Source organism: Liolophura sinensis, chromosome 1 (assembly GCF_032854445.1).
Source record: "Liolophura sinensis isolate JHLJ2023 chromosome 1, CUHK_Ljap_v2, whole genome shotgun sequence".
In the NCBI taxonomy this organism is placed as follows: Eukaryota; Metazoa; Mollusca; class Polyplacophora; order Chitonida; family Chitonidae; genus Liolophura; species Liolophura sinensis.
Window position 1 is genome coordinate 42,552,084 of NC_088295.1, and position 24,377 is coordinate 42,576,460.

General features: G+C 38.5%; 2 protein-coding genes across 6 annotated transcripts in view; one reads left to right on the forward strand and one right to left on the reverse strand.

Moving 5' to 3' along the window:
* Positions 1-5,786: 5,786 nt before the first annotated feature.
* On the reverse strand, positions 5,787-19,680 carry LOC135482343 (small ribosomal subunit protein mS35-like). Its single transcript, XM_064762278.1, is given in 10 exon segments — positions 5,787-6,068; positions 7,283-7,408; positions 8,560-8,629; positions 10,547-10,656; positions 12,280-12,372; positions 12,374-12,420; positions 13,423-13,549; positions 14,878-14,997; positions 15,538-15,620; positions 19,521-19,680. Coding segments are annotated over 10 exon segments (1,125 nt in total). The 3' UTR covers positions 5,787-5,879.
* Positions 19,681-19,762: 82 nt separating this feature from the next.
* The window catches only part of LOC135481904 (protein phosphatase 1 regulatory subunit 12A-like), a 44,645-nt gene continuing 40,030 nt past the window's right edge, over positions 19,763-24,377 (forward strand). For all 5 annotated transcript variants that reach the window (XM_064761676.1, XM_064761677.1, XM_064761678.1 and 2 more), the window contains exons 1-3: positions 19,763-20,026; positions 23,131-23,261; positions 24,255-24,373. In XM_064761676.1, coding sequence (XP_064617746.1) covers positions 19,775-20,026; positions 23,131-23,261; positions 24,255-24,373 — 502 coding nt within the window. In that variant the 5' untranslated portion in view covers positions 19,763-19,774. The remainder of the gene's footprint in view (positions 20,027-23,130; positions 23,262-24,254; positions 24,374-24,377) is intronic.

Genomic DNA, 24,377 nt, shown 5'->3' on the forward strand with positions numbered 1-24,377 from the left:
ATTTGCGCTAAATAATGCCCAAGAAATACATGTCTTCTTCTTTTTACAATTCGATCCCTTTACGAGAATAGCTGTGAATTGTACCCATTGAGCGTAAACTATATGATTACAGTACATTTTCATCTGTATATAAGGCTGTGTATAGTTTGTTGTTGTTTATATTATAGAAGTAAATTAGAACTAAGCATATGTAGACTCCCTACATTCTTATTTCCTAATTTAGTATATATAACTATACAAAATGATTGACGTTTACAAGGGGTTGCAATTTTGTAATTTTGCTTTACCTTCGTACACACGAGTGCAGTACAGAAAGGAGGCATACATATATACACATCTCTTTTATGGACAGCACAGTTTTGAAAAGTCGCATGGCACGTTACGTATATGTGAACAACGTTGTATACCGATTATATAAAACACGAACTTATATATAGCGTCCTACAGACACCTCTGTGCATATAAGTTCCGTTGGTCCATGAATTATAGTTATGTCCTAAATGTTTTGAAAATGCGGGTCGACCGGTATCGGATTCCATTTAACCTTACACAGGTATTTACCGTAAAATCCAAAAATATATAAAAAGGCGTATATAATTAGCATACCACCTTCTTTATATCTATACATTACAAATCAGACGTACTTTTTAAGTAACTGCTTGGTTCATATATATTTATATGCTCATGGTTAGCACCTTAAATATTTACGTGGGCGTCGTACAATATATACATGCATTTTGTTAAAAAAAAAAAGACAAACAAAGTGGGACAAGGCTTCATGTTTTGCTTTCTTTTCCACTGACTGTATACACACACTATATTTATATGTCTTCTATTTTCTTACCACTGTATTTAAACTCTCGATTTTCCTACACCAACCACCGAGAAAGTCCGTTCTGCTTGCATGAGCTCAGTTATATATATATATACAAACACTGTATGGTTTCAGTCTACCATATATTTATGTCATTGCTATAGGCAGTCTTAGTACATGTACATTTGTGCAGCGTGCTGCCGAAGCGTTCCGGGTGATCGGATCCGGTATTTCACACACACTGAAAATAAATCTGAAAGCTTAATGGTAAATATATGGTGCACAGGACCTTGTCAAACGTAAATTGTCTCGCATAATGCATACCGAAGTTCTGGAATGGGATTAAAAGTGGCCTGTTTTTATGAGTGCTGTTAAATGTGCGTTAAAATAGTTGAACTTGAAAGCCTGTGTTCGAGGCGTGTGAAATTTTAGTATAGATGGGCTCAGAAACCGGATTTCCTTTAGAGAGCACAAATATAGAGAGACCACACTGAGCATATATACAGGCGTGCAGGTGCATACTTGTTATTGTTATCCAAAACTCCACAGTGCTATAAAGGCGCATACCGTCATGAGCCATACCTGAACAGATTATTTTTATTCAATAACACTGGACTTTGATGATCACACCCATGATCACTGCGTACATTTTTGCACAACCAAGCCTTTTGCACAACCACCACCACCACTATATATATATATATATATATATATATATATATATATATATATATATATATATATATATATATCTTTGTGTGTGTCTCTTACTTAGTTTTTTTTTCACCATATGAAGCATCATTCATCCTCTAAGGCCAGAGTATATTTCAAGCCATTCTAAAAATCTCTCTCCTCCCGCATACATGTGCACCACTGTGACCACCCCCACCGCCAGCCTTACTACTACGCACCCGCATCTCTTAGATTATACGCCCATACATGCAGACATATCCAAGACATTATTCCTTCCATCAGTTCCTGTTTATACATCCATTGCGCTCCTGGACATCAGTTTTCCAACATCCGTTACCTTACCCCCTGAAAATTTTCTTTCGCCATATATATTCCAAGCCATCCTTTTTACCATTCCCGTTGCTTCAGGTATAATGTACATGATTTTGTTCTTCCGCCACCATAACCCCTGAACACCTCAATTCCCGTGCCACATGTTCCAAGCGTTTACTTTACCATTCTCGTCGCTTTACGCAATGTACATCATTTTCTTTTTCCGCCACTTGAACATTTGAATTCCTTTGCCATATATATTCAAAATATTCATTACAACATTCCCGCCGTTTTCCGCAATGAATGAACTTTAGCTACCCCTTCCACCACTTAAACCCCTCAACATCTTCCTCCACGATATATGTTCCAACTTTTCCATTAACGTCTCAGCAACATTATAGCCTGGGCTAACTTTACCATTACCGTCGCATTTCGCAATGCACATCATTCATTTCCCCCTTCGCCAACTTAACATCATCTTCTGCATGTAGCCTAGTTTCCTCCCATTTATCTTGCACCTTCCTCCGCAATGTGTCCTGAATACTCCATTATTCCATTACAGCTTCACACTGGACATCTCCCTCTTGTCGCTTTATTCTTTGGACATCATTTTTTATGCACTTTCGTAACACATTTTTCACTGCTTTTGTCGTTTTCTACACGAACATCTCATTCTTACGTGCATAATTTGCTCTTTCGATATATATTGTTGAACTTTGACATCCCGCTCCCGTTACTAGTATACACAGGACATCATTTTGCTCTTCCTTAATTTTGCTTAATCCACAGTGGAATATTTTCCTGAGACACATATATCTTCAACACAGGGAGAGGGAAACATTTTTTTACAGTGTATGCCAGGCTATCTATATACGCTCGCTTAACACCATTGCCACTATAGAAAAGCTCGACCTTTGGATCCTGTGCGATGCACGTAATCTTGTGTAGACTTAGCCTCACCATGTCCTGCGTGGCGCGAACCTATAATCAGCATTCATCAATAAAAATTGCATATGAATCAAGTATAATCAGAAACAACGGTTGAGACAGTGTTAGTGTTTTTTTGGACATCAGTCCCTTCTTCATCAGTACTGTGACCCCAGTGACCTTGGAGTTGCTCAAGACTCCTGTACAAAATTTACTGGTGGTGGAAGTGGTGTAAAGTGAACGTATGTGAGTAAGGGCGAGATGTAGCTTAATACGGAGTCTCCTGACAACGATGCACTCAAAGTGGGCATTAAATCCCGGCCTTGGGGACACAAAATGTTTGGATTGCTTTATACACAGTATAATTAATTTACTTCTATATATTTCTTCAGCTATATATTCTGGACTTTCTTTTCCTCCATATCTATAACTCTCCGTCCACAACCTGGTACATATGAACTGTCCATAATGAACTAACACGCCCCCGGCTTCATTTTCACTCAATCAGATATATTTCTCCATTGTTTTGGATCTGCTATACATCCATATGGCATGGTGTAGGTATACTCTCCGCAACATCATAGTCCGGGCTTCATCTTCCCCTTTCGGGGGCGGTACAACCTGGGTCAGTCCTGGGTGGGATCACACCTATAGCCTGAAAAAAGGAAGTTCTGCCTTCCTTGTTTGGGGTTCAGCATTAAGGGGATAGTGCAACAACTGTTTGACCCGTATCAGTATAATGGCTTGGGTGGTGCCGCTTACTTGCCTTAAGTAAGTCGTCTCAGTGAAGCAGCACTAGATAAAACGTTTGAGGATGTAACCCACTGACATCTCATCCCCAGTATACGGTTCGGACATTTTCTCCTTCGTCACAACTTAAGGCCATAATCACCTCACACCTTCCAATAGCTTTGTACCTCTACGGCATCTCCTGTCTCTTCGTCTCAAACAACTCGAGCGTCAAATTATCTCCTGGACACCCCAAATCGCTAGAACACCTCCAACGTCCGTCGAATTGGGCACACTCATCGTCTTTCTGACTTCCTCCTAAATTTTGGACCTCTCCACTTTATGTATTGCACACTTTTCGACACTTTACTCCCGAGCGCACCCATTTGCCCTGTGGCATTTACCGCTTGGATATATCTACTTTCCGTTACTCAACCTGCTGCACACTTTTCGTCACTTTACTCCCGAGCGCACCCACCTGCCCCGTGGCTTTTACCTCTTGGACATATCCGTTTTCCGTCACTTTATCTCCTTCAAAATTTTCCCCCCTTTATCCCCGAGCAAACGCACTTTCGCGACTACTTCCTAGCACTTACCTCTTAAGACATATCCCGGATACTTCGTGACTTGCTCCCGGCGCAAACACCTCCCTTCTAGCTTTTACCTCTTGGACATCTCCACTTTCCGCCACCTTATCCCCTAAGGACACTTTACCCTTTGTATATTCATCACATAATCTCCTGGATAATTTCCGGCGCGTTATTTATTTGATACTTTTCGTTACTAGGGCGCATCCAAAAGCACCAGTGCTCTGTTTACTTCCCGTAAATATCATTCGAAACACATCAGGTCCAAGGCATATTCTTTCTCCACGATTGTATCTCACAACTGCTTCCCTTCATCGGATATCTTCGGCCACAGACAATTGACGGCTCTTGTCACTATATACCCTTCTGGACATTGGCTTCCATCTCCTTATATCATGGAAACTCATCATTTCATTACAACGCCTTAGAGCCATCTCCTTACTCGCAGACATCTCTTTCCATCACTTACCTTACCGCTACATTTCAAGGACATATCTCTTGTTGTTACTGTATCTCACAGAAAAATTATCCTTCCCCAAACATTAACCATTTTATCTCAGAAATGTGTCCTCCACTAATATATCTTGGTTACACCTTCCATCAAAGTCAGTCATAGTGGTCATCTCTTGAGAGAGAAATTTCGACGTAGAGGCATCTTCTCGTTATTTTCTTCTTTGGGCATCTTCAATGCAAATTATTTCACACAACATATATTTTCTTTGTTGTTTACCTCATGGACATCTTCTGCTACTGCGATTCACCTAAGAAACATTTCCCTTCGTTGTTTTACATGATGGACATGTCCGGAGACAGAGACTTCATTTAAGAGACCGGCCCGAAAGCTCAGTTTGTAGAGGGTCCACTTCTGGGGTGGTAGATCCAGGGTCAATCATGGGTTGGATCAAACCTAAGACCTTAAAACAAGAAGTTGTGACTTCCTCGCTTGGCGTTCAGCATTAAGAGGATAGTGCAATGACTGGTTGACCCATATCGGTATAATGGCTCGGATGGGGTGGCTTACTTGCCTTTGGTAAGTTGTCTCAGTGAAGCAGCACTAGATAAAAGAGCTGTGGAACAAGAACAAGAAGGCACATTACGTGCACTGTAAGGACTTCGTGGTCATATGACTAGAGAAAAAAGTACGGTGTTAAACCCCAAACACTCACTCACTTAACAGACATCTGTCTCAAACTCATGTTTTACCTTATGGACTTCTCCTAACCTCACTTTTCCTCAAACACATCGAATGCTCTCAAAACTTTCCTCACAAACATTTCCTGCTTCAGTCATTTTCCTTAGTCAGTATCATCCCAGTTTCGCCAGGGGGTCTCTACTGTTATCTCCTCCCTTTCCAGCTTGTTCCTGAATCTTCTGCTACTTTTCCGTGGATCCTCTACTTACTTTTCCCTATCCTCTCCTACATTTCCCTGAATCCTCTGTTACTTTCCATCAGATCCTCTGCTACTTTCCCATGGATCCTCTGCTATTTTTCCCGGAATCCTCTGCTACTTTGCCCTGGATGCTCTGGTACTTTTTCCTGGATAATGAACGGTCAAGAGGAATATGCCAGGGCTTTTACCCATGCCAGTGCCTTTTACATAGGTGTATCTGAACAGCACCAGAAGTTATAGTTCACTGGCCAAATTTGTTAAGGACTCTGGGTGCATCTTACACTGAATTTTCATAAATACTAAAAAGCCAATGTCTTACAAGTATATGGCATTTATTCCACATGATTAATATGTCAACACTGTAAAATACACGTTATTCTACAAAAACAAACAAACAAAAGTAAGGTGAAGGCCAGGCAATCAGGTTTAACTCCGCAGATTGAGAAGTTTCATCACAGCCTGTTTATAATGGTTAATGTTGGCTTGGTCTTCTCCCTTATTGATCAGATCACAGGTGGCAGCCTTGTAGTCTTGTACTGTCTCCATCTTTAGTAGATCCTCAGGGTTGGGCACTTCGCCTAAAGCTGGAGATCCAGGGCTGGCATCATTCTCTGTCTGTCAAAAAAAAAAAATAGAAAAAAAAAGCAGATTTGAAGCTATTTGATTTATTAATATATAATTCATATTTCACTTATAACATAAGTACGTATTTCTTTCATGACCAGAGTGGTGGATGTCATTTAAAAAGCGGTTTAAGAAACACTGTTATCTTTAATTGGACAATTCTTATGCTGAAGACTGGTCAAGACTCCTCCAACCGCTAATTTAATATGTACTAATGAACGATGGAAGCTACATCTTTGACATGATCATCAAAGGGGTAATGCATATTTGTTTAGAGGCATTATGTCTTACATGAGCTTGTATTATTACGCTATTGTTATTAACACAAAGTGAAAACAAAGCAGAATACTGTCAAACGCACACACAAATACCATATTAAAACAAAAAGAAAATCAGTTCTACAAAAGACAAAATCTATGGCATGGATATCATTAATGAAACACACCTGGAGTATTTCAATCCAACATGGACAGAAAATGCATGTAAGATATTGCTAAGAAATATCAAAGTGAACTGATACTTATTTTATTTACCTGGACCTGTCTTAAATCAGAACTTTTTACATATACAATGGCTGTCAGAGTTTATCACCGAGGTAAACTGGAAAACTGAGTTAACTCGACTCTTTGCCAGGCACAGGACAACCCCTGACTTAAAACCACAACCAATACAGTATGAGATAGATTTGACCCTGTGACTTCAAAGTTTGCTGAAGGGTTATATGAAAGGCCCTCTTGCAACTAGATAGGAAATCATCTCAATTCGGTGCAGCAGTAAGGTGTAATATTTTTTTCATGCAGAAAAACAAGTAAAACTTACTTGAATATGAAGAACAATTACTGAAGAACATGTTTGTTAAAAATTGGAGTGATGCAATTTTTACTTTTTGTTTTATCAAAAGACAAAAGTAGGGTCAAAGGTAGATTTTGCTATTTTAAGGCATTTTCCTGCAGGAATTCCCATGATAATAAAAATATGATTACGTGAACCGAAGCTACCGGTTATCAACAAATATTTTAGCTTGGCCTATCCCATAGGTCACACCCGTTACATAACAGCTTCTACTGCATGCCGGGGAAGCCCTTGCTTCATTTCGCAGACAATCTGTCACAGTCCGTTATAGTTGCAAGGGGTCCTTTGCTGACTGGCTTGTCTTACAGCTAGTATTTGTGGTCTTTTGTGAATAAGAACATTATCTGACATACCTGATTTCGGTTGACCTGATGAATTCGGGTCAGAAGCCTAACAACAGAAGTCTTGGATTTGCTGATGTCCCAAAAATACTGCTCCATATCTGCAGCTGTCTTTTCTTCTTCCCATGGTTCTACTTTCTGTCAACATAGAACAGCAATTGTGTATGCCTTTAATTTAATTTTAATTTAACTGTGCCTGAATTTATAAAATAAATTCACAAAAAATGTGTGGAACTGGTAACTGGGTTTGGAGTAACCACAAATGCTGTAAAGTTTACAAAAAGTTTGCTATCGACAAAGGTTGAATGGAAAGTTTTGAGTATTACTATAAGGTTCTTGTAATGTGTACTAGTGAAACAAGAAGTCTGGATACCAACATGGGAACATCATGAAGTTAACAAACCCAAATGAGGTGGTTCGAGTGTCAACACGGAGTAATGACCCAGGAGCCTCTGACCAATGTGGTAACTATGAGTTAAAGCCCAGCTCATGATGGCTTCTTCTCCGGCCATACGTGCGAAGATCTGCCAGCAACCTGCGGCTGGTCGTGGGTTTCCCCCGGAAGTTTCCTTCGACCAACATGCTGGCCTTCGTTGAATAAGTGAAATATTCTTGAATATGCCATAAAACACCAATCAAATATATATACTCAAATGATCAGTGCTTACAAACTGAAATTGTGAATGCAGTTTTTATGTTACATATTACCATCTGATCACAGATAACAATGACACAATAGCTAATGTTAAATCTAATCATAGGCTACCAATGAACTTTGTTATATACATGCCAGTTGGTAACTCAAACAATGCACTCATACAGTAACACAACTGATGAGCCCTTCAGTGACATAATCAACCAAACAGTACAATGGCTAAACCAACCAAACAGTACAATGGCTAAACCCACCAAACAGTACAATGGTTCAACCCACCAAACAGTACAATGGCTAAACCAACCAAACAGTACAATGGCTAAACCAACCAAACAGTACAATGGCTAAACCAACCAGATAGTGCAGTGGTTGAACCAACCAGACAGCAAACAACAAATAAATTAGTTAGCATAAATTGACATAACTGATCAGCCCAACGGTGACACAATCAATCAGTCAATCAGTCTGTTGTGACACTATCAACCAGCTTGTCAATGATTTAACTGACTAGCCAATCAAACAGTTACTCAACTAAGGAAGACCCAATCAATCCAACACCTAGTCCAAAAAATATATCCACCTGCATTTGTTGTATTTACTTATTTACATGATTACTGATTTTTCTATACTTTACCTGGGATTCAAAGTATAAGGCTGTTAGAAGATATATGACAAAGTCCTTGTTCTGTTTTACCATAGGGCATCTGGAGGAGATAAAGCAAACAGAACAACTTAAAACTCAACATAAAAGTCCACCACATTTAAGAAGACCATTTAAAACTATGCATAAATATACTTTCATTTATTTTTTTAGATTTTTGTGAACAGAATTAAAGGCGCTCAAACATTTTACTTTTAAGGTGGGCTTTATGGAAAATACTATCAGAGGTTAGGAACTCTGAGGTCACAGAAAGTTTATTCAACTCTAATCACCACAATGAATGTTGGAATAACTTGATTTATCCATAGATTACTGAAATAATATTCACAGAAATTCCTTCCTTCTGGTGAACATCAGGAAAAAAGGTGATGTGACGTCACAGTTCCTAGATACCATCAGAATGACTCATAAAGGAAACCATAGTTTTCAAATATTTGAATGCCTTTCAACACTCTCAAGGGCATCTGAAAAATAAATAAAAGTATTTTTACGCATAGTCTTCAGTTTTTACGATGAACCTTACTTCATATTTTAGCTTTCTTTTCCTTTAACCTTAATGTGACGCTCTCTCAGCTATCAACAAATAGTGTAAGATGGCGGCCTAGTTTTACTTCAGTATTGCTTTTTTCCCCAAAGGGTATATTCGATGAAAATAGTGGAATAAATATTAAAAAAAAAATGAAATAAAAAACATGTAACAATCAAGCAGTTAAGAAAGTGAGGATCTGTTTGGTTTTTGATCTACACAGCCTCACATTCATGTCCAGTCTAAGTCAAGGGAGACAACTTTGATGAATAAAAGAGATGAATAAAAGAGATTGCCTGTACACTACTCCCTCGAAATAATACGCTCAACTGCACCCAAAAGATTCACATCCTGTTATAATCGAATCCACGCAAAATCGAATCCTGACAAGGCAGATAATTTGTAACAGCTGGAAAATAAGTAGAATTCTGAACGTGACCAACGACAGTTGTATGGTATGATACAAAATGTACACAAGAATTTCAGGTACTTGTGCTGATTGAGTTACCTAGTTTAACAAAAAAATAACAGTAATAAAAATTCTTGCATGTCGCAATGAAGTCTTGAAATAATGGAACATTATCCCATGAAAGTGATTTATCATTGCTTTATCCGCAAATCGATAATCTGTTATCTTCGAGAAAGGCGAATTTTAGACCTGCACGACAAGAGTATGTCAAGAATTCTTTACTTTTTTTTATGGAATAATGTATTTTAAAGAAAGCAAATCTTAATCCGCCTTGACAATGTATAAGAAAGCAAAGATGGCGACTACACACTGATACATCTCTGGACTGGTGACAATAAATCTGTCACTCGAAATAAACACAAAGGGGGATTCTTCCCAAGTCTTCGTAGGTCGAGCAAAGGTCACTCCACAATACACATATTTCCATTTATATTTACATAACAGCTGAACAGATAAATAATGTTTTTCAACCAAATTTCCACCGCTCAAGCAGGCAAGCCTCATGGTGATTTGAAAGAAACATACTTGGTGTTATGGTAAATATGTTATATTACGACTTTACATTAATAAAAACTTGATATACACTCAAATTTGGTCAAAAGTAATGCCTCAAGAGGTACTTGTGACAACAATTTTGCCGTTTTTCCCCTTAAACATTTTGATACCGGTACAAAAAAAAAAAAAAAAAAAAAATGGGGGACACCACACCATCGTGTTGATTGCGATTCCGCCTTAAATCAAGCCGCGTAAATTCGAGAGAGCGGTGTAATTTCATCCAAAATCCAGTGTATTGTTTCAGGAATGCAATGTAATTGATAACATGACCTTCAGCTAAAATGTTTGAAGAAATATGATGGCATCACACTACTGTAGACTAATTTCTGAAGTTTACTGAACGAAAGATTATGGCTTAATACCATATCTGCATTATTTTAGCCATGTTGTGACGGTACAGCTTTACAAACCTATCACTGTGAAGTGTGATTTCTTGTGATTTAGGGTTGTACTTGTCCCCCACAAGTCGGATCAGCTTGTCTCGGCCATGATAATCCAATTCCAGTCTGGGCAGCTTCAACTGACAAAGAAATTGATTTCTCAAAGGGTTTGATGTGACAATGGCACTTTCTTCACTTGGATTTGCCATTTTTTGTTTTGTTTTTTTGTTTGTTTGTTGATAGAAGCCCACAGGTAGGATCATATTTACATCAAGGTATAAAATGATTATGGTAAATTTCATCCAGAACAGTGCCATTTTAAAGGTTTTTTTTTTTAAATAAAAGAAACATGAAACAACACCTTTCTAAGGGTCAATAGATTATGGCAAAATGCAAACCTTAGTCATAGGCAAAATTTTAGGTAATTTGCTATTTTTAGTTTTTGTGAAACATTTTATGAAGTAGGGTTGATTCATCAAATTAAAACAACATAACAACACATTAAAACAACTGATCAGACTGTAGCTTGTTCAAACTGCTTGATGCTGGACTCACCTTACCTGCTTACTTTTAAGGGGCTACAATCATAGTTTTTAATCTTGACCATACTGTAGCTTATTCAAAACTGTCTGATGCTGGACTCACCTTACCCGCTTACATTTAAGGGGCTACAATCATAGTTTTTACTTCTGACCACACTGAGGCTTATTCAAACTGCTTGATGCTAGACTCACCTTACCTGCTTACGTTTAAGGGGCTACAATCATAGTTTTTACTTCTGACCACACTGTAGCTTATTCAAACTGCTTGATGTTGGACTCACCTTACCTGCTTATGTTTAAGGGGCTATAATCATAGTTTTACTTCTGACCACACTGTAGCTTATTCAAACTGCTTGATGTTGGACTCACCTTACCTGCTTATGTTTAAGGAACTACAATCATAGTTTTACTTCTGACCACACTGTAGCTTATTCAAACTGCTTGATGCTGGACTCACCTTACCTGCTTACTTTTAAGGGGCTACCAATCATAGTTTTTACTTCTGACCACACTGTAGCTTATTCAAACTGCTTGATGCTGGACTCACCTTACCCGCTTAAGTTTAAGGGACTATAATCATAGTTTTTACTTCTGACCACACTGTAGCTTATTCAAACTGCTTGATGCTGGACTCACCTTACCTGCTTACGTTTAAGGGGCTACAATCATAGTTTTTACTTCTGACCACACTGTAGCTTATTCAAACTGCTTGATGCTAGACTCACCTTACCTGCTTAAGTTTAAGGGACTATAATCATAGTTTTTACTTCTGACCACACTGTAGCTTATTCAACTGCTTGATGCTGGACTCACCTTACCTGCTTACGTTTAAGGACTACAATCATAGTTTTTACTTCTCACCACACTGAGGTTTATTCAAACTGTTTGATGCTGACTCACCTTACCTGCGTACGTTTAAGGGGCTACAATCATAGTTTCCTATTCCTAAATTTGCCAATCACCTAATACTTTGTCCTTGGTATCAGGCTATAATAGTAACAACCTCTGCAGCCTTCCCGCTGTAAGGCATGGGATCCAACATACCCCATATCCCACCATCCATTCTCCCATTTTCATTCCATTCTCGGTAAAATCATATGTGATTGTCCACAGAAAGACTTTGGTCAAAAGTGTTTTCTTGATTTACACTTCTGTAAGGTCCAGACCAGGTACAGGTGTGTAAGATGTATCGCTGGCTCTTTCTCACAAAAGTTACCATACCTTGCATGTGACTCCTCTGGCTTTGGGGTTGCGTATTGATGGACCTGCTGACAAGTAATTAGATGATATCACCTCTAGGGGGAAATGTGCCCTCACATTTCTCATCTGTTTCCAGTCCTTTAGGCCAAGGTGTACAGAATTCTGGATCACAAAGTACAACATTTACATATTTATTTGATGGTTGTTTAAGTCATACTCCAGAAGTTTAAACTTATATTTATTTGTTTATTTGATGGGTGTTTTACGCCACACTGAAGAATATTTCACGTACATGACAGAGGCCAACATTGTGATGGGAGAAAACCGGGCAGAGCCCGAGCAAACCCTTTACCATCTGCAGGTTGCCGACAGACCTTCCCACATTTCAACTTATAAGTTGATGGTCAGTTTTATGGGTGGCAGAAGTAAGAGTAACCCACCAACCTTTGGTAAGATACTGACCAACTTTCTCGTGTATGACATTACAGATATGCACATCATACTGGTGGAAGACAAGTGGAATTTCAAAATGTGCGCCTGTTCACAGCTGTCAACCAAGCTGGCCAAGAGTGGCCAAACAACAGTTAGAGCGAGAGAATCTAGAGTATAAATTCCACACATCGTTTGTGCTGGAGACTGACAGGCAAGTGCCTTAATCCACACACCCTAACAAACAGAATACACTGGTGAAGCAAAAGTAGTTCAAATTTGCCGCCTTAAATGTGATGTGAGGCTTTCTGAATACAACGAAAACTGATACAAAGTTTTCAACTTAAGTCAACAGTCATTTTGACAGCAGAGTGATGTCACAGAGCTGTCAACAGTCATTTTGACAGCAGAGTGACGTCACAGTGCAAAATGACGTGGCTGCTTTATGGAATAGTAGGGCTACATGTCAATCTTTTAACAAGGAAATATTCAAGTTTAGATAAAACTACGAGCAGGATATAATTTTCTTTTCAATGCCTGATACCTAATACCCAATACCACAATAAAAAAATTAATCTAATCCTGCTTAATTAGTTTTTCTATATTCTATATGCCACCCATGTTAAACTCCTGTGTTCCATAATTTGTCAGAGATATTGTGGAAATGGCAACATTACAGAACTGGCAGGATGTAAAATTATTACAAGCCTTGGTCCAAAGTTCCATATACGGAACCACTTACTCTTTAGGCCTGGCAATGTGTCTTGATATGAGCAGGTGTTAGGTGAAGAAAGTTGGGGATCTTCATCAACTCTGCATTAGCATAAGCTGCTGGGGATACACCTTTATTCTCATCTGCATTCTACAACAAGAGATAAGGAGACAGCTTTTATACTAGCATGTCTATGCTTTACCAAAAGATAAAACAGATTACATTTGGTGTAGGAGACACATGAATGCAAAACACTTCAGCTGAATACATAAAGTACTACGGTCATGAATTTGTAATTCTCTTTGTACGGACATTTTTAGAGGTTTTAGAGGGACATGGTTCAATAATATAAGTGAACAAGGACTTATCTGGTTCTTAATTGGTTGGAGTTTTATGCCATATTCAAGAATATTTCACCTATATTCATTATTTCTCTGATGTTTTACACCATACTCGAGAATATTTCACTTATATGATGGCGGCCGGCATTATGATGGGAGGAAACTGAGCAGAGCCCTGGGGGAAACCCACAACCAGCTGCAGGTTGCTGCTAGGCCTTCCCAAGTACTGCCAGAGAGGAAGCCAGCACGAAGTGGACTTGAACTCACAGCGTATTTCATCTATAGATATAATAGTGGCCAGCGTTATGAGGGAGGAAACCTGGCTGAGACCGGGGAAAACCACAATAATCTGCAGATTGCTACCAGATGCATATGACAAGAGAAAATGCCAGCATGAGCGGGTTAAAATCTAAAGAGTTTCAGAACCTCAAGATTTGCCATAGTGCCTGGTGTTGATGATTGGAATACACAGGATCACCTTATGCCAAATTCTTAACTGAGGCAGTTCTTCACATACCATGGGGATATCAAGAACCAATTTATCACAGGCTTATACTCTGGTTGTAGAGACAAAAAGTATACAAATTTTATAATTCTAAAAGAAGCCGCTCTGTAGATACGGTGGTAACTCAAAAATGGTTTACCTCAAGACAAACGAAAATGCTGCCACGCTTGAAAATGTAGTAAAATATCTGGTGTCCAACGCGGTAATCATAGGTAAACATGATGGTAACCATTATCCTCTTCATATTACAAGCACAGGGGAATCCGTGGCTTGGTTAGCGCACTAGCACAGCGTAATGACCCAGGAGTCTCTCACCAATGCTGTCGCTGTGAGTTCAAGTCCAGCTAATGCTGGCTTCCTCTCCGGCCGTACGTGGGAAGGTCTGCCAGCAACCTGCGAATGGCCGTGGGTTCATAATGCTGGCTGCTGTCATATAAGTGAAATATTCTTGAGTACGGTGTAAAACACCAATCAAATAAATAAATAAATATTTACAAGGACATCTCTGTATTTCTCTAGCCCTAAGAGTTACAAGCGCAATAATCCTGTCACCTAATGACGCTGGACAAGTGACTGTCTTTGTCAAGAATGACCTGCCCATCAAGTCCTTCCAGTTCTGTCTCAGCTCTTACCTTGGCATAGCCCTGTCTCACAGGAAATGGCACAACAGAGGATTTAAATGTGGACCGTGCTGGCCAAACAGCCGTCCAATCATGTTCTGGTTTGAGACGCTGGGACCTATCAGGTGGAACCTGTAACAGTACAGACATGACGTATAATGCACGTAATAGATGCCCATTTCAGAACAGGTACTTCAAGGTAATGTGCATACACCAAGCTAAGCCTTTTCAGATGAGCTGATAGAAAATGAACAAACGGAATTTTCTTCTCTTCTGAGCAGCTCTGTATACCTTTTTTGGGCTGTTTAGCCACAGTCAGAAAAATGAATAACATAAAATTATTTTCCGCACTAATTCCTCTCTTCAACAGTAAATTAACACATGCATGAAACAGAATATTGTACCATACCACCTCTCCCCATGAACCCAATTATAATGCTCACACCCCTCACCCAAATGTTATACCAAGATTTTGTTGCAGAAATCTTGACATAGAAGTACTTTTAGAAAAAACACTGTCAGATTTTTCTTATGAATATTGATTTGATTGAAAGAATGAGAATGTTTCAATCAGCCCAACATGAACAGTGGTATAATGACAGTGTATGGCAAACTAGGTTAAAGATAAATATTTGTCATAGAAAAATAACATGCCAAGTTATAAAAGCTTACTTCTGTTTTTTGGACCCTTCTTGCTCTCCTCCTTTCAGGCTGTTTAAGCCCTTTGATCTCAAACACACGGAAGTCGGGGGTATCTGTAATATTTTTAAAAAATATAAAGAACTGGTCTTTTTATTTTGTTTCAGTCCAATAAACAACTTTCCTTATCATTAGTTGATTTTTTTTTTTACCCACAAACCTGACCATCATCATATATGAAATATTCTCGAGTATGGCAGTATCACAGAATAACTGGCTAAAAAAAAGGTAGTGACTTTATTTACATTAATACATATGTTTATCACATGATTTATATGTAGATATACTTCTTCAGTTTGCGAGTTACAAAATTTGTTAAACTAGAGGTATTATTTTTAACCCCTCAAAAAACTAGAAAAGATAAATCAACACTGCATGGATCATATTTTATTTTATGTATTTAGCTACATGTGTGCAAAATTTCAAAGCACTATGTTGGGAAATAAATGAGAAATAAAAACACAGAGACAGAAATAATAAGAAAAAATATCTGGAGAAGCCCTGTATATATCAACTTTAATGAGAAAGTTCAAGTCTCCAGAGAAATTAACAATACTTTAACCAATTTACGTAATAATTTACAAAATTGGAATGTTGCATGAAATCTTAGCTGGTATTTTATCTAAATGGTCTTGAGAAAATTCAGCTGGAATGCTGGATAGCTCCATATTGGTCATTGCGGGTGTTGTTTTCACTAACCTGTATACACCATAACGCTGCCTGGCAGGGGTATGCATAAACTGTGGTTTACAAGTTATAATCGAACATTGGCATGGGGGTAGGGGGTGCATCAAGCATTCAGCACAGGTGTGTGCATGGAGGACGCAATCCCCTCAGTGAGTTAATCCCCCTAATCATTGGAAACTAAGAAAACAGTACTGGCTTGGTTTACAAGTTATATATGTTTTGTCAAATTTAAGGTGTTTATAATTCAAATTTAGTTTTCATCTTTGCCCGACAAGAAACATAAGAAAATGGATAATCAAAATGTGAAATAATGATTAAAAAAAGTCAAAATTCAGCACTAATGGTTCTACTACCCTAAAGCCTTAAGACTCCTATGGGCAATAAAATCTTGAATAAACTGATTTTGGATGACATTGTAAAGCAAGCATCAAATAATTTTGTATCCTTTGAAGGTCTGCTTGTTCTCCACCACGCATATCCGGGCACTTCAATCCCATGTGGCAGTGACAAGTAGACGACGAGGTCAAATATAACATGGGAAATTATAGGGATATTAACAACTTTGGATGATATTCCGAGAACTACACCTGCTAATAAGCCAAAATTATAGTATGTGAGACACAAGAACCATGCGAACGCCATATGTAAATTGTGAACATCAACAAAAGCTGGTTTTGGACTGCAATGTTATTTAAACAATGCTTTCATGCGTGTTGGTGTGCAACAGCTATGTTGGCATGAGTAAAATAGCAAACACGGATGTCCAAGGGCTCCAATAGGGTTAGATGTTGCTATCTTCAGAGCTGCCTGGACCTGTGTGACTCTGGCAAAAATATACAATACATGCAAAAAAGGGAGTGAAAGTTTTGAGTTCATACGCACTGACACAGTAAGATATAGTTGGCTATTACAGCACACCATTACAATGTTCATGATACTAATATATTGACTGATTTTTTGGTGTTTAAGACAAAAATTACCCATCAAATACATCTTCACAGCCTGAAGTTTGCAGACACTTGTGGTCCTTCTCTTTTCATCTGTAGATTTATTGCCAACACAACGACGATCGGTTAATTCCTAAATTCCTTGATGATGCTCAAAGCTGTGCCAGCTGTATTTGACAGTCTCGACACATTTATTATTTATTTCATTGGTGTTGTACACTGTACTCAAGAATATTTCACTTACACGATGGCAGCCAGCATTATGGGGAGTGAAAACCTGGCAGAGCCCAGGGAAAACCCACAACCACGGACTGAAAGAAAGCCAACATGAGTTGGACTTGATCTCACAACGACCGCTAACCCCTGTGGCCACCAGAAACTCTTCGGCCATGGAGGTCCCACTCTCAACACATTTTAGCAAGGGCAGATAACTACACTAGGCTGTTTGATGGAGCACACTCTGACGTTTGTTTCAGGCCATCAATGGCCGAACAGTTTTACCAAACCTAATGTCCCTAACAAAGCACTCTCGGAGTATTGGTGAACTAACCAAGCTTCTGCCTCACTGCAATACATGGCTGAGTTCACCAAGTCAAATGAATGGCACAGGCCTGCAGTATAACATTTGTCCACGTCAAAACACGAATGAAATGATCACACCTAAGTTGGTATCTGCCTCTGTAGCTAAAATAACATTGCCTGGCTTCAATTTGAAGCACACTGTATTCATTTACCTGAAAAAATCAAACCCATTTTTTCATCGGCTATCAAGATACAAGTCTTCTGATCAATTTAAAACTGAAACCATTTACATAATACTATAAACCAAACCGGATATATCTGTGTATTACAAAAAACAAAAACAAGAAACTAGATTCAGAACTCTAACATATGTTTCCCTGTTGTAGAGTGACATAACAGTCACAAAGATAGATAATGATACAGAATTTAGCATAACTTATTACTTATGAAGCATTCAGCAGAGTCTGTTGCACTTGGAATGACAGTTACTCTGCATTATTTTTTTTAACAACCCAAGACTAAAGTCTGGCATCTCCATCAAGCAGAAATGAAATAGCCAAACTCAGTGTTGGGTGATTCTGCAACTCTGAACAGCAGTTCGAGTGCTTGCTTGGGGTGTAATGTACTTAACAAGTTTTCACTCATATGATGACAAAGGAATCCATGTAATGTGCCTCATTGTTGCAGGACAGATTTCCACCGCTCTTTTATTTAGTGTTGGTTCACTGAGATGCCTTACCGCAGGCAATTAAGCTGCCCCGCCCAAGCCATTATACTGATACGGGTCAACCAGTTGTTGCACTATCCCCTTCATGCTGAACGCCAAGCGAGGAAGTAACAAAACAGCGGTTCAAAGCTGTGACAATACATGGCTGGTTGGGTCATGGTCCATCTAGATGGACTGGAGTGTGGCATTTTAAAATTCTAACATTAATCGTAACACCGGTTCCAGCTGTTTGAACTTTTGAATCCTACAAGTCAAACCAACCACCGCCAAGTTCAGGCAAGGTGTGTGCTGCTGTTCGAAAATTTCTTCCAACTGTATTTTTTGTAGGGAATTAATTGGTTTTTAAGTTTTTTTTTGGCTTTCAAGAATAAGGGAACTCTAGTCATTGGATTTTGTTGTCAATAGTTTATCTTCCAAGGAGCCAGCACGTACCTTGCCCAAGGTAGAAGCTTGAAACACGGCATATATCTGTTGCACTTCTTTATTCAAAATTCTCAATGGCTGGATTGTTGTTAAAAGGGGGTTTACTGGTGCATGTAATGATGTCTTTTAAAGGCGGATAACTTGTTTAATCAGTGTATGCCAAAGACTCGAGTTATAAAGGTTTATGAAATGTTCCTGCAGGATGAGATATGGCGAAGACATGAGCGATAGCACATCTCGATGGGCTAGACTAGCTTGGTCACTGCAGGGTCAATATCACAACAAGGTTAAGTATTTAACAAACTGTTAACAGTAGTCACTTGTATAAAGGTCTTCAACTATTAAAATTTAAAGGGTACGGCTTGGTAACTGACGTAGTTGATGAACATGAATCTAGATGACACACAGATTTATTTGACCAGTCTATTTTTCTATACTCCACATTGCTGACTGTCTCTAAATCACTGCCAAATTAAGGAGTGGACTCAGTTTTGAAACTTTTGACTGCAGATCACTGATGTGTCACGCAAGGCAATGAGAGCTGAATGATCTAAAAATAGATCAGTCTCACATGTGCAGTGCATCAGGTACTTATCTGCTTATGGCATTGCAATGGTCCCAGTTTTCGTAGTGTAAAAGATCTAAAATACCTGTGTTTGCCGTTGTCGTTTCCGCTAATCTGCTGCTTTTTTCCGAAGCATGATTGCTAAAACAGTATATGCCCCTATTAAACTTCACATTTGTGTCTGTGCGCGACAATAAATATAGGACCGGTCTACCACACGATCTCAGCGATCTTTCCATCGCCATAATGGGAGCGTTAACTGCCGAGAGAAAACGAGATTTTGCGTGACTAAATTTGCATTCTCTCGACAAGAAGTGCTATCCCGTTGAACTCTGTGTAATGGCGGAGGGAAAAGGCTATCCCAATAACGCCCTTTTCAGACGACATGAGCAGCTTGAGCGCTGGAAAGGCTCTGCGACCGATCTAGAGCCTTCACAGCGTAAACGGCCGGATGTATCCGTGAAATTTGCGGATGGTTGTATGTTCTTGGCAGCATGTTCAAGTGCGGACATAGACGAGGTAAAAAGTTTTCTGGATCGAGGAGCCGATATCAACACCGCAAATATCGACGGTTTGACGGCTCTGCACCAGGTAAGTATTCTCTGTTCTTACAGCAGTGCTGCTCATTGTTAAATTTTGTTGATCTGATTTGTCCGACGCGCGCATGGAAATCGCTTCCTGCTTCAATGTTGTGATGACATTGACAGTTGGCTCGGCTGAACTTTAACTGTTTGATTGGCAGTTGGGTAGTTTTAAAGTACTCTACATGTACTTCCTATGACTACGAATCGATAGGTGTGCTTAGCGAAGTCAGTACATATGTGTCATTATGTATAGTGGATATCTTACCTAATCAAGGTAAGTACTTCCTGTATAAATATGTATAGATATGACGTACAAAGATGTATGTAGATTTAAAGATACTAATGGTAAAAAAAATTTATTGTAGCAGTTCCTTAGAGAATAACATTGTAGTAAGGAGACGATGGCATTTCCGAGGGATTCTATGCTATCATGCCCATAATATCAGAGGTGAAAACACTTCATATATACGTGCTTCTCATATTCTATACTCTCCAGAATCTTATGACAAGTTAAGATAGAATTTTCCTCTTTTGTTGTAAGAAGTTTTTGTATATGTAAACATAATCGTTGCACAGATGTAAAATACTGAATTTTTATATAATTTTCTTGTCAGACGGTGTAAGTTTGTATTACAGAATTCTTCTGAATATAAAAAATAATTATTTAAGAGTGCATACATCCAGGCACTCCACTCGCCTGCAGCAATAGCTAGCAGAAGATGAGGTGGACGGTAATATAAAAAATGGACAACTGGACGAGAAATAGGCCTAATAATTATCAAAAATAATCAAAAAGTATAGAAGACAACAGGAAAATCTGCACAGCATATGGCACTTGAATAGTGAATGAAAACAAATTGTAGTTTTGGTATAACAAAGCAGAGTTTTTTTAGCTTCCATGTGTTATTCAGGCAAAACTTTCACCTCTTTGTCTGCACTAGTGAAGCAAGTAGGTGAGAGTAAAAAGGCCAGTGCCTGGTTGAAAACGACTGAAATAAAGTGTATCTCTCAAACTTTCTGGATTTCAGAATGTAGGGTATTCCCCAGCTCTTGCTGTTTGTGGACATTTAGTTTACAAAAAACAGTTGATGGTGTGCAGATATGTGGACATATACTTGTATGTGTTGTCAACCAGTATCTTGTCCCAGGGTTAGACAAGGTGCAGAACTATTAGCTTTTTTTTTAATATTTTTTTTTTGTTAAAAATACATAGTTGATTTTGATCAGGGAAGTATTCTTACATGTACATAAGGAAAATAGAGTTTCTAATCCCAAACTAATTCCAGATATTCTGTATTTTGTACAATACATAGCCTTGGTGTACTTTTTACTGTACTGCCCATAACTGATATGTGTGATAAAGGAGGCGTAACATGCAAGGCTTTATTTTCATCATGTTGTTTACCATATTTCAAGTGGATTCCCGAAGATTTTCTTTGCTAGAATCCACCAGAATCTTGTCCAAATCAAGTGACGGTATCAAAAGAAGTGAAGATTTCAAAGCATATGATAACAAGTTTTGTGGATTCCATTTTGGTCACATAAGGCCTAATGAATTATTAAAACTAGCAACGTGGATGTGACTCTTTTTACATAGATTTTGATTGAGCATGTCGAGAATCCCAGATTTTCGTCAGAAGTAAAGCCCTGAACACGACTGTGTACAGTACATGTAGCCAGACATTGCAACAGCTTGTTAACATTTACTCTGAACAATTAAGTCATCATCTTGTTGTGATGTTATCATGCAGAGGTAACTATGATTCATGGTACATTTGTATGTGTGAATAATGCAGAATCCCACCCTGACAATGTTTACCAGCCACACTATACGTAACTATACTGTCCTTTTTGAGTATTTTATTGCATGTAATGTTTCAGTATATTATATATGTATTGTTATTTTGCTATTCTGAATAGTAGATATCACACTCATCATTGTTCCTTTTTGAGACATAAGCTATAACAACTTACATTTGGGTTTATATTCTGTCATGAATATCTTTTCTCACGATCAGAGAAAGAAGAAAATGTTTTCAGCCTGTGTGGAATAATATTAACTTGACCAGGAAAAGCTGCATTGCTGCAGTATACATGTACACACATGGTAATTGTATGGCTGCCGGACAAATGAAGGCTTTTGATTCTACTAGGGTTGTGACATATATTTTTATAGTGAAGTGAGGGTATGTTATGAGGTTGACATGCAGTTGTTTACAGCATGAAGTGTTGAAGCTTGCAGTTTACTGGAATGTGCATACATGTAGTATAATTAAAATAATCACTGATTTGAAAGTTGATATGTATTATGAGAATCTGTAACATTTATACATTGTAATTTTACATTCTTGGGTATGCAAATATCTGCATTAGGATTAAATGGCTTCCATGGCTGAGTGGTTAGCGTGATGCATGTAGCATGGCAAAATGTCCCCATGTCTAGCTCAGGTTGGCTTCCTCTCCTGTTGTACATCTGCCAGCAACCTGAATGCTGGCCATGGTCATATAAGTAAAATATTCTTGAATATGGCATAAAATACTAATCAAATAAATTAAATCAACAGTATATTGCATGCTGCTGTTCTGTGTTGATAATCAATGACAAAACTGTATTTACATACAATTGTTTGTAAATACCTTGCTGAAAAACATTGGGAACAAACTCATTAGCATGTCTCCATCTTAATTTCAACATTTGTTGTTTGAGACCCGCATTGCAGATATCCAATAGGCTGACTCATGAACCTGAGCACACCATAAATGTATAAGGCAAATTTTGTATAGAATAAAATTTAATAAAAAGTAAATAGATATCCTGTGGATATATGAAGATGACATTGCTTTTACAGTATGTTCAAATGTCCGTCATGATGTACAGAAAGATGTTTCTTTTCGCATAAAGACTGAGTTATAAAGCTAATATTTGTACGCATACATGTCAGATTGTAAACATTGATTATTTTCTCAAATCCAGAGTCAAAGGACAAAGAGTGCATCAGCCATAACTTGTGTTGCTGTGCTAGAATAGGTGTGATGAGTGTTGAATTGTCTTCATTTATACAATGGAGACGGAATTGACATGATTCGCTACCTTTATTTGTCTATTTGCAGGCATGCATAGACCAGAATATGAACATGGTACAGTTCCTGGTGGAGAACAATGCTGATGTGAACGTTTGTGACAATGAAGGGTGGACACCTCTGCATGCCACAGCCTCATGTGGCTTCGCCGAGATAGCAAGGTTTGTAAATCTGCACATGTGTACGTACGATATGCACTGTGTACACTGATTAACAGAAAGATGAACAGGTACTGCAGGATTATTTTGACACACAACCTGCTGATGGTCGTGGGTTTCCCGTGGACTCTGTCTGGTTTCCTCCCACCAGAATGCTGGCAGTGTCGTATAGGTGGAATATTCTTGAGTATGGCGTAAACACCAATCAATCAAATATGTTGACACTGATTTGAATTAAAGGCATCTACATGCAAACAGTTATTTTGAAATTTACATTTATCAAGAGTTGGAATGTCTTCATGTATATTGCTTATGTATCATAGAATGATATAAAAGTTACCGGGGCCTCCGTGGCTCAGTTGGTTAGCGCGCTAGCGCAGCGTAATGACCCAAGAGTCTCTCACCAATACGGTCGCTGTGAGCTCATGCTGGCTTCCTCTCTGGCCGTACGTGTGAAGGTCTGTCAGCAACCTGCGGATGGTCATGGGTTTCTCCCGGGCTCTGCCCAGTTTCCTCCCACCATAATGCTGGTCGCAATGTTGTATAAGTGAAATATTCTTGAGTACGGTGTAAAACACCAGTCAAATAAATAAATAAATATAAAAGTTACCCTTAGTTCATGACAAATTTTTCGAAGACGACAGTTTATTGTTCAGTTAGGGGCTCACATGAAGTTCTGTGAAACACAGAAATTACAAAATAACCCGTTCAGATCAGATAACATTCCCGTCATATGCAACAATATGCACTAGGTGTAGGGTCAAATTTGTAGAGGGTTTAGGGTAAATGTGTTTTTTTTGTTGTTGTTTTTTCTGTTATTAAGTAATAATTACTGATTTCAGTGGTTATAATCTAGGTTTCACAGTGTGCAGAAAGTTTTGGAATTTGAGATGTGCTAATAAAGGTTTTTAAGAATTTCACCATCACCAACCAGCAGCCATAAGTGGCCAATGGAAGGAAATAGATTCTTAATTACACCTAATTATATCGTTTCAGATATTTAATTGAATGTGGAGCGGATGTGGCATCGGTGAACAACGATGGAGACTTGCCAATTGATATCTGTGAAGACCAGATCATGGAAGAACTACTACAGGCAGAAATGGATAAACAAGGTAA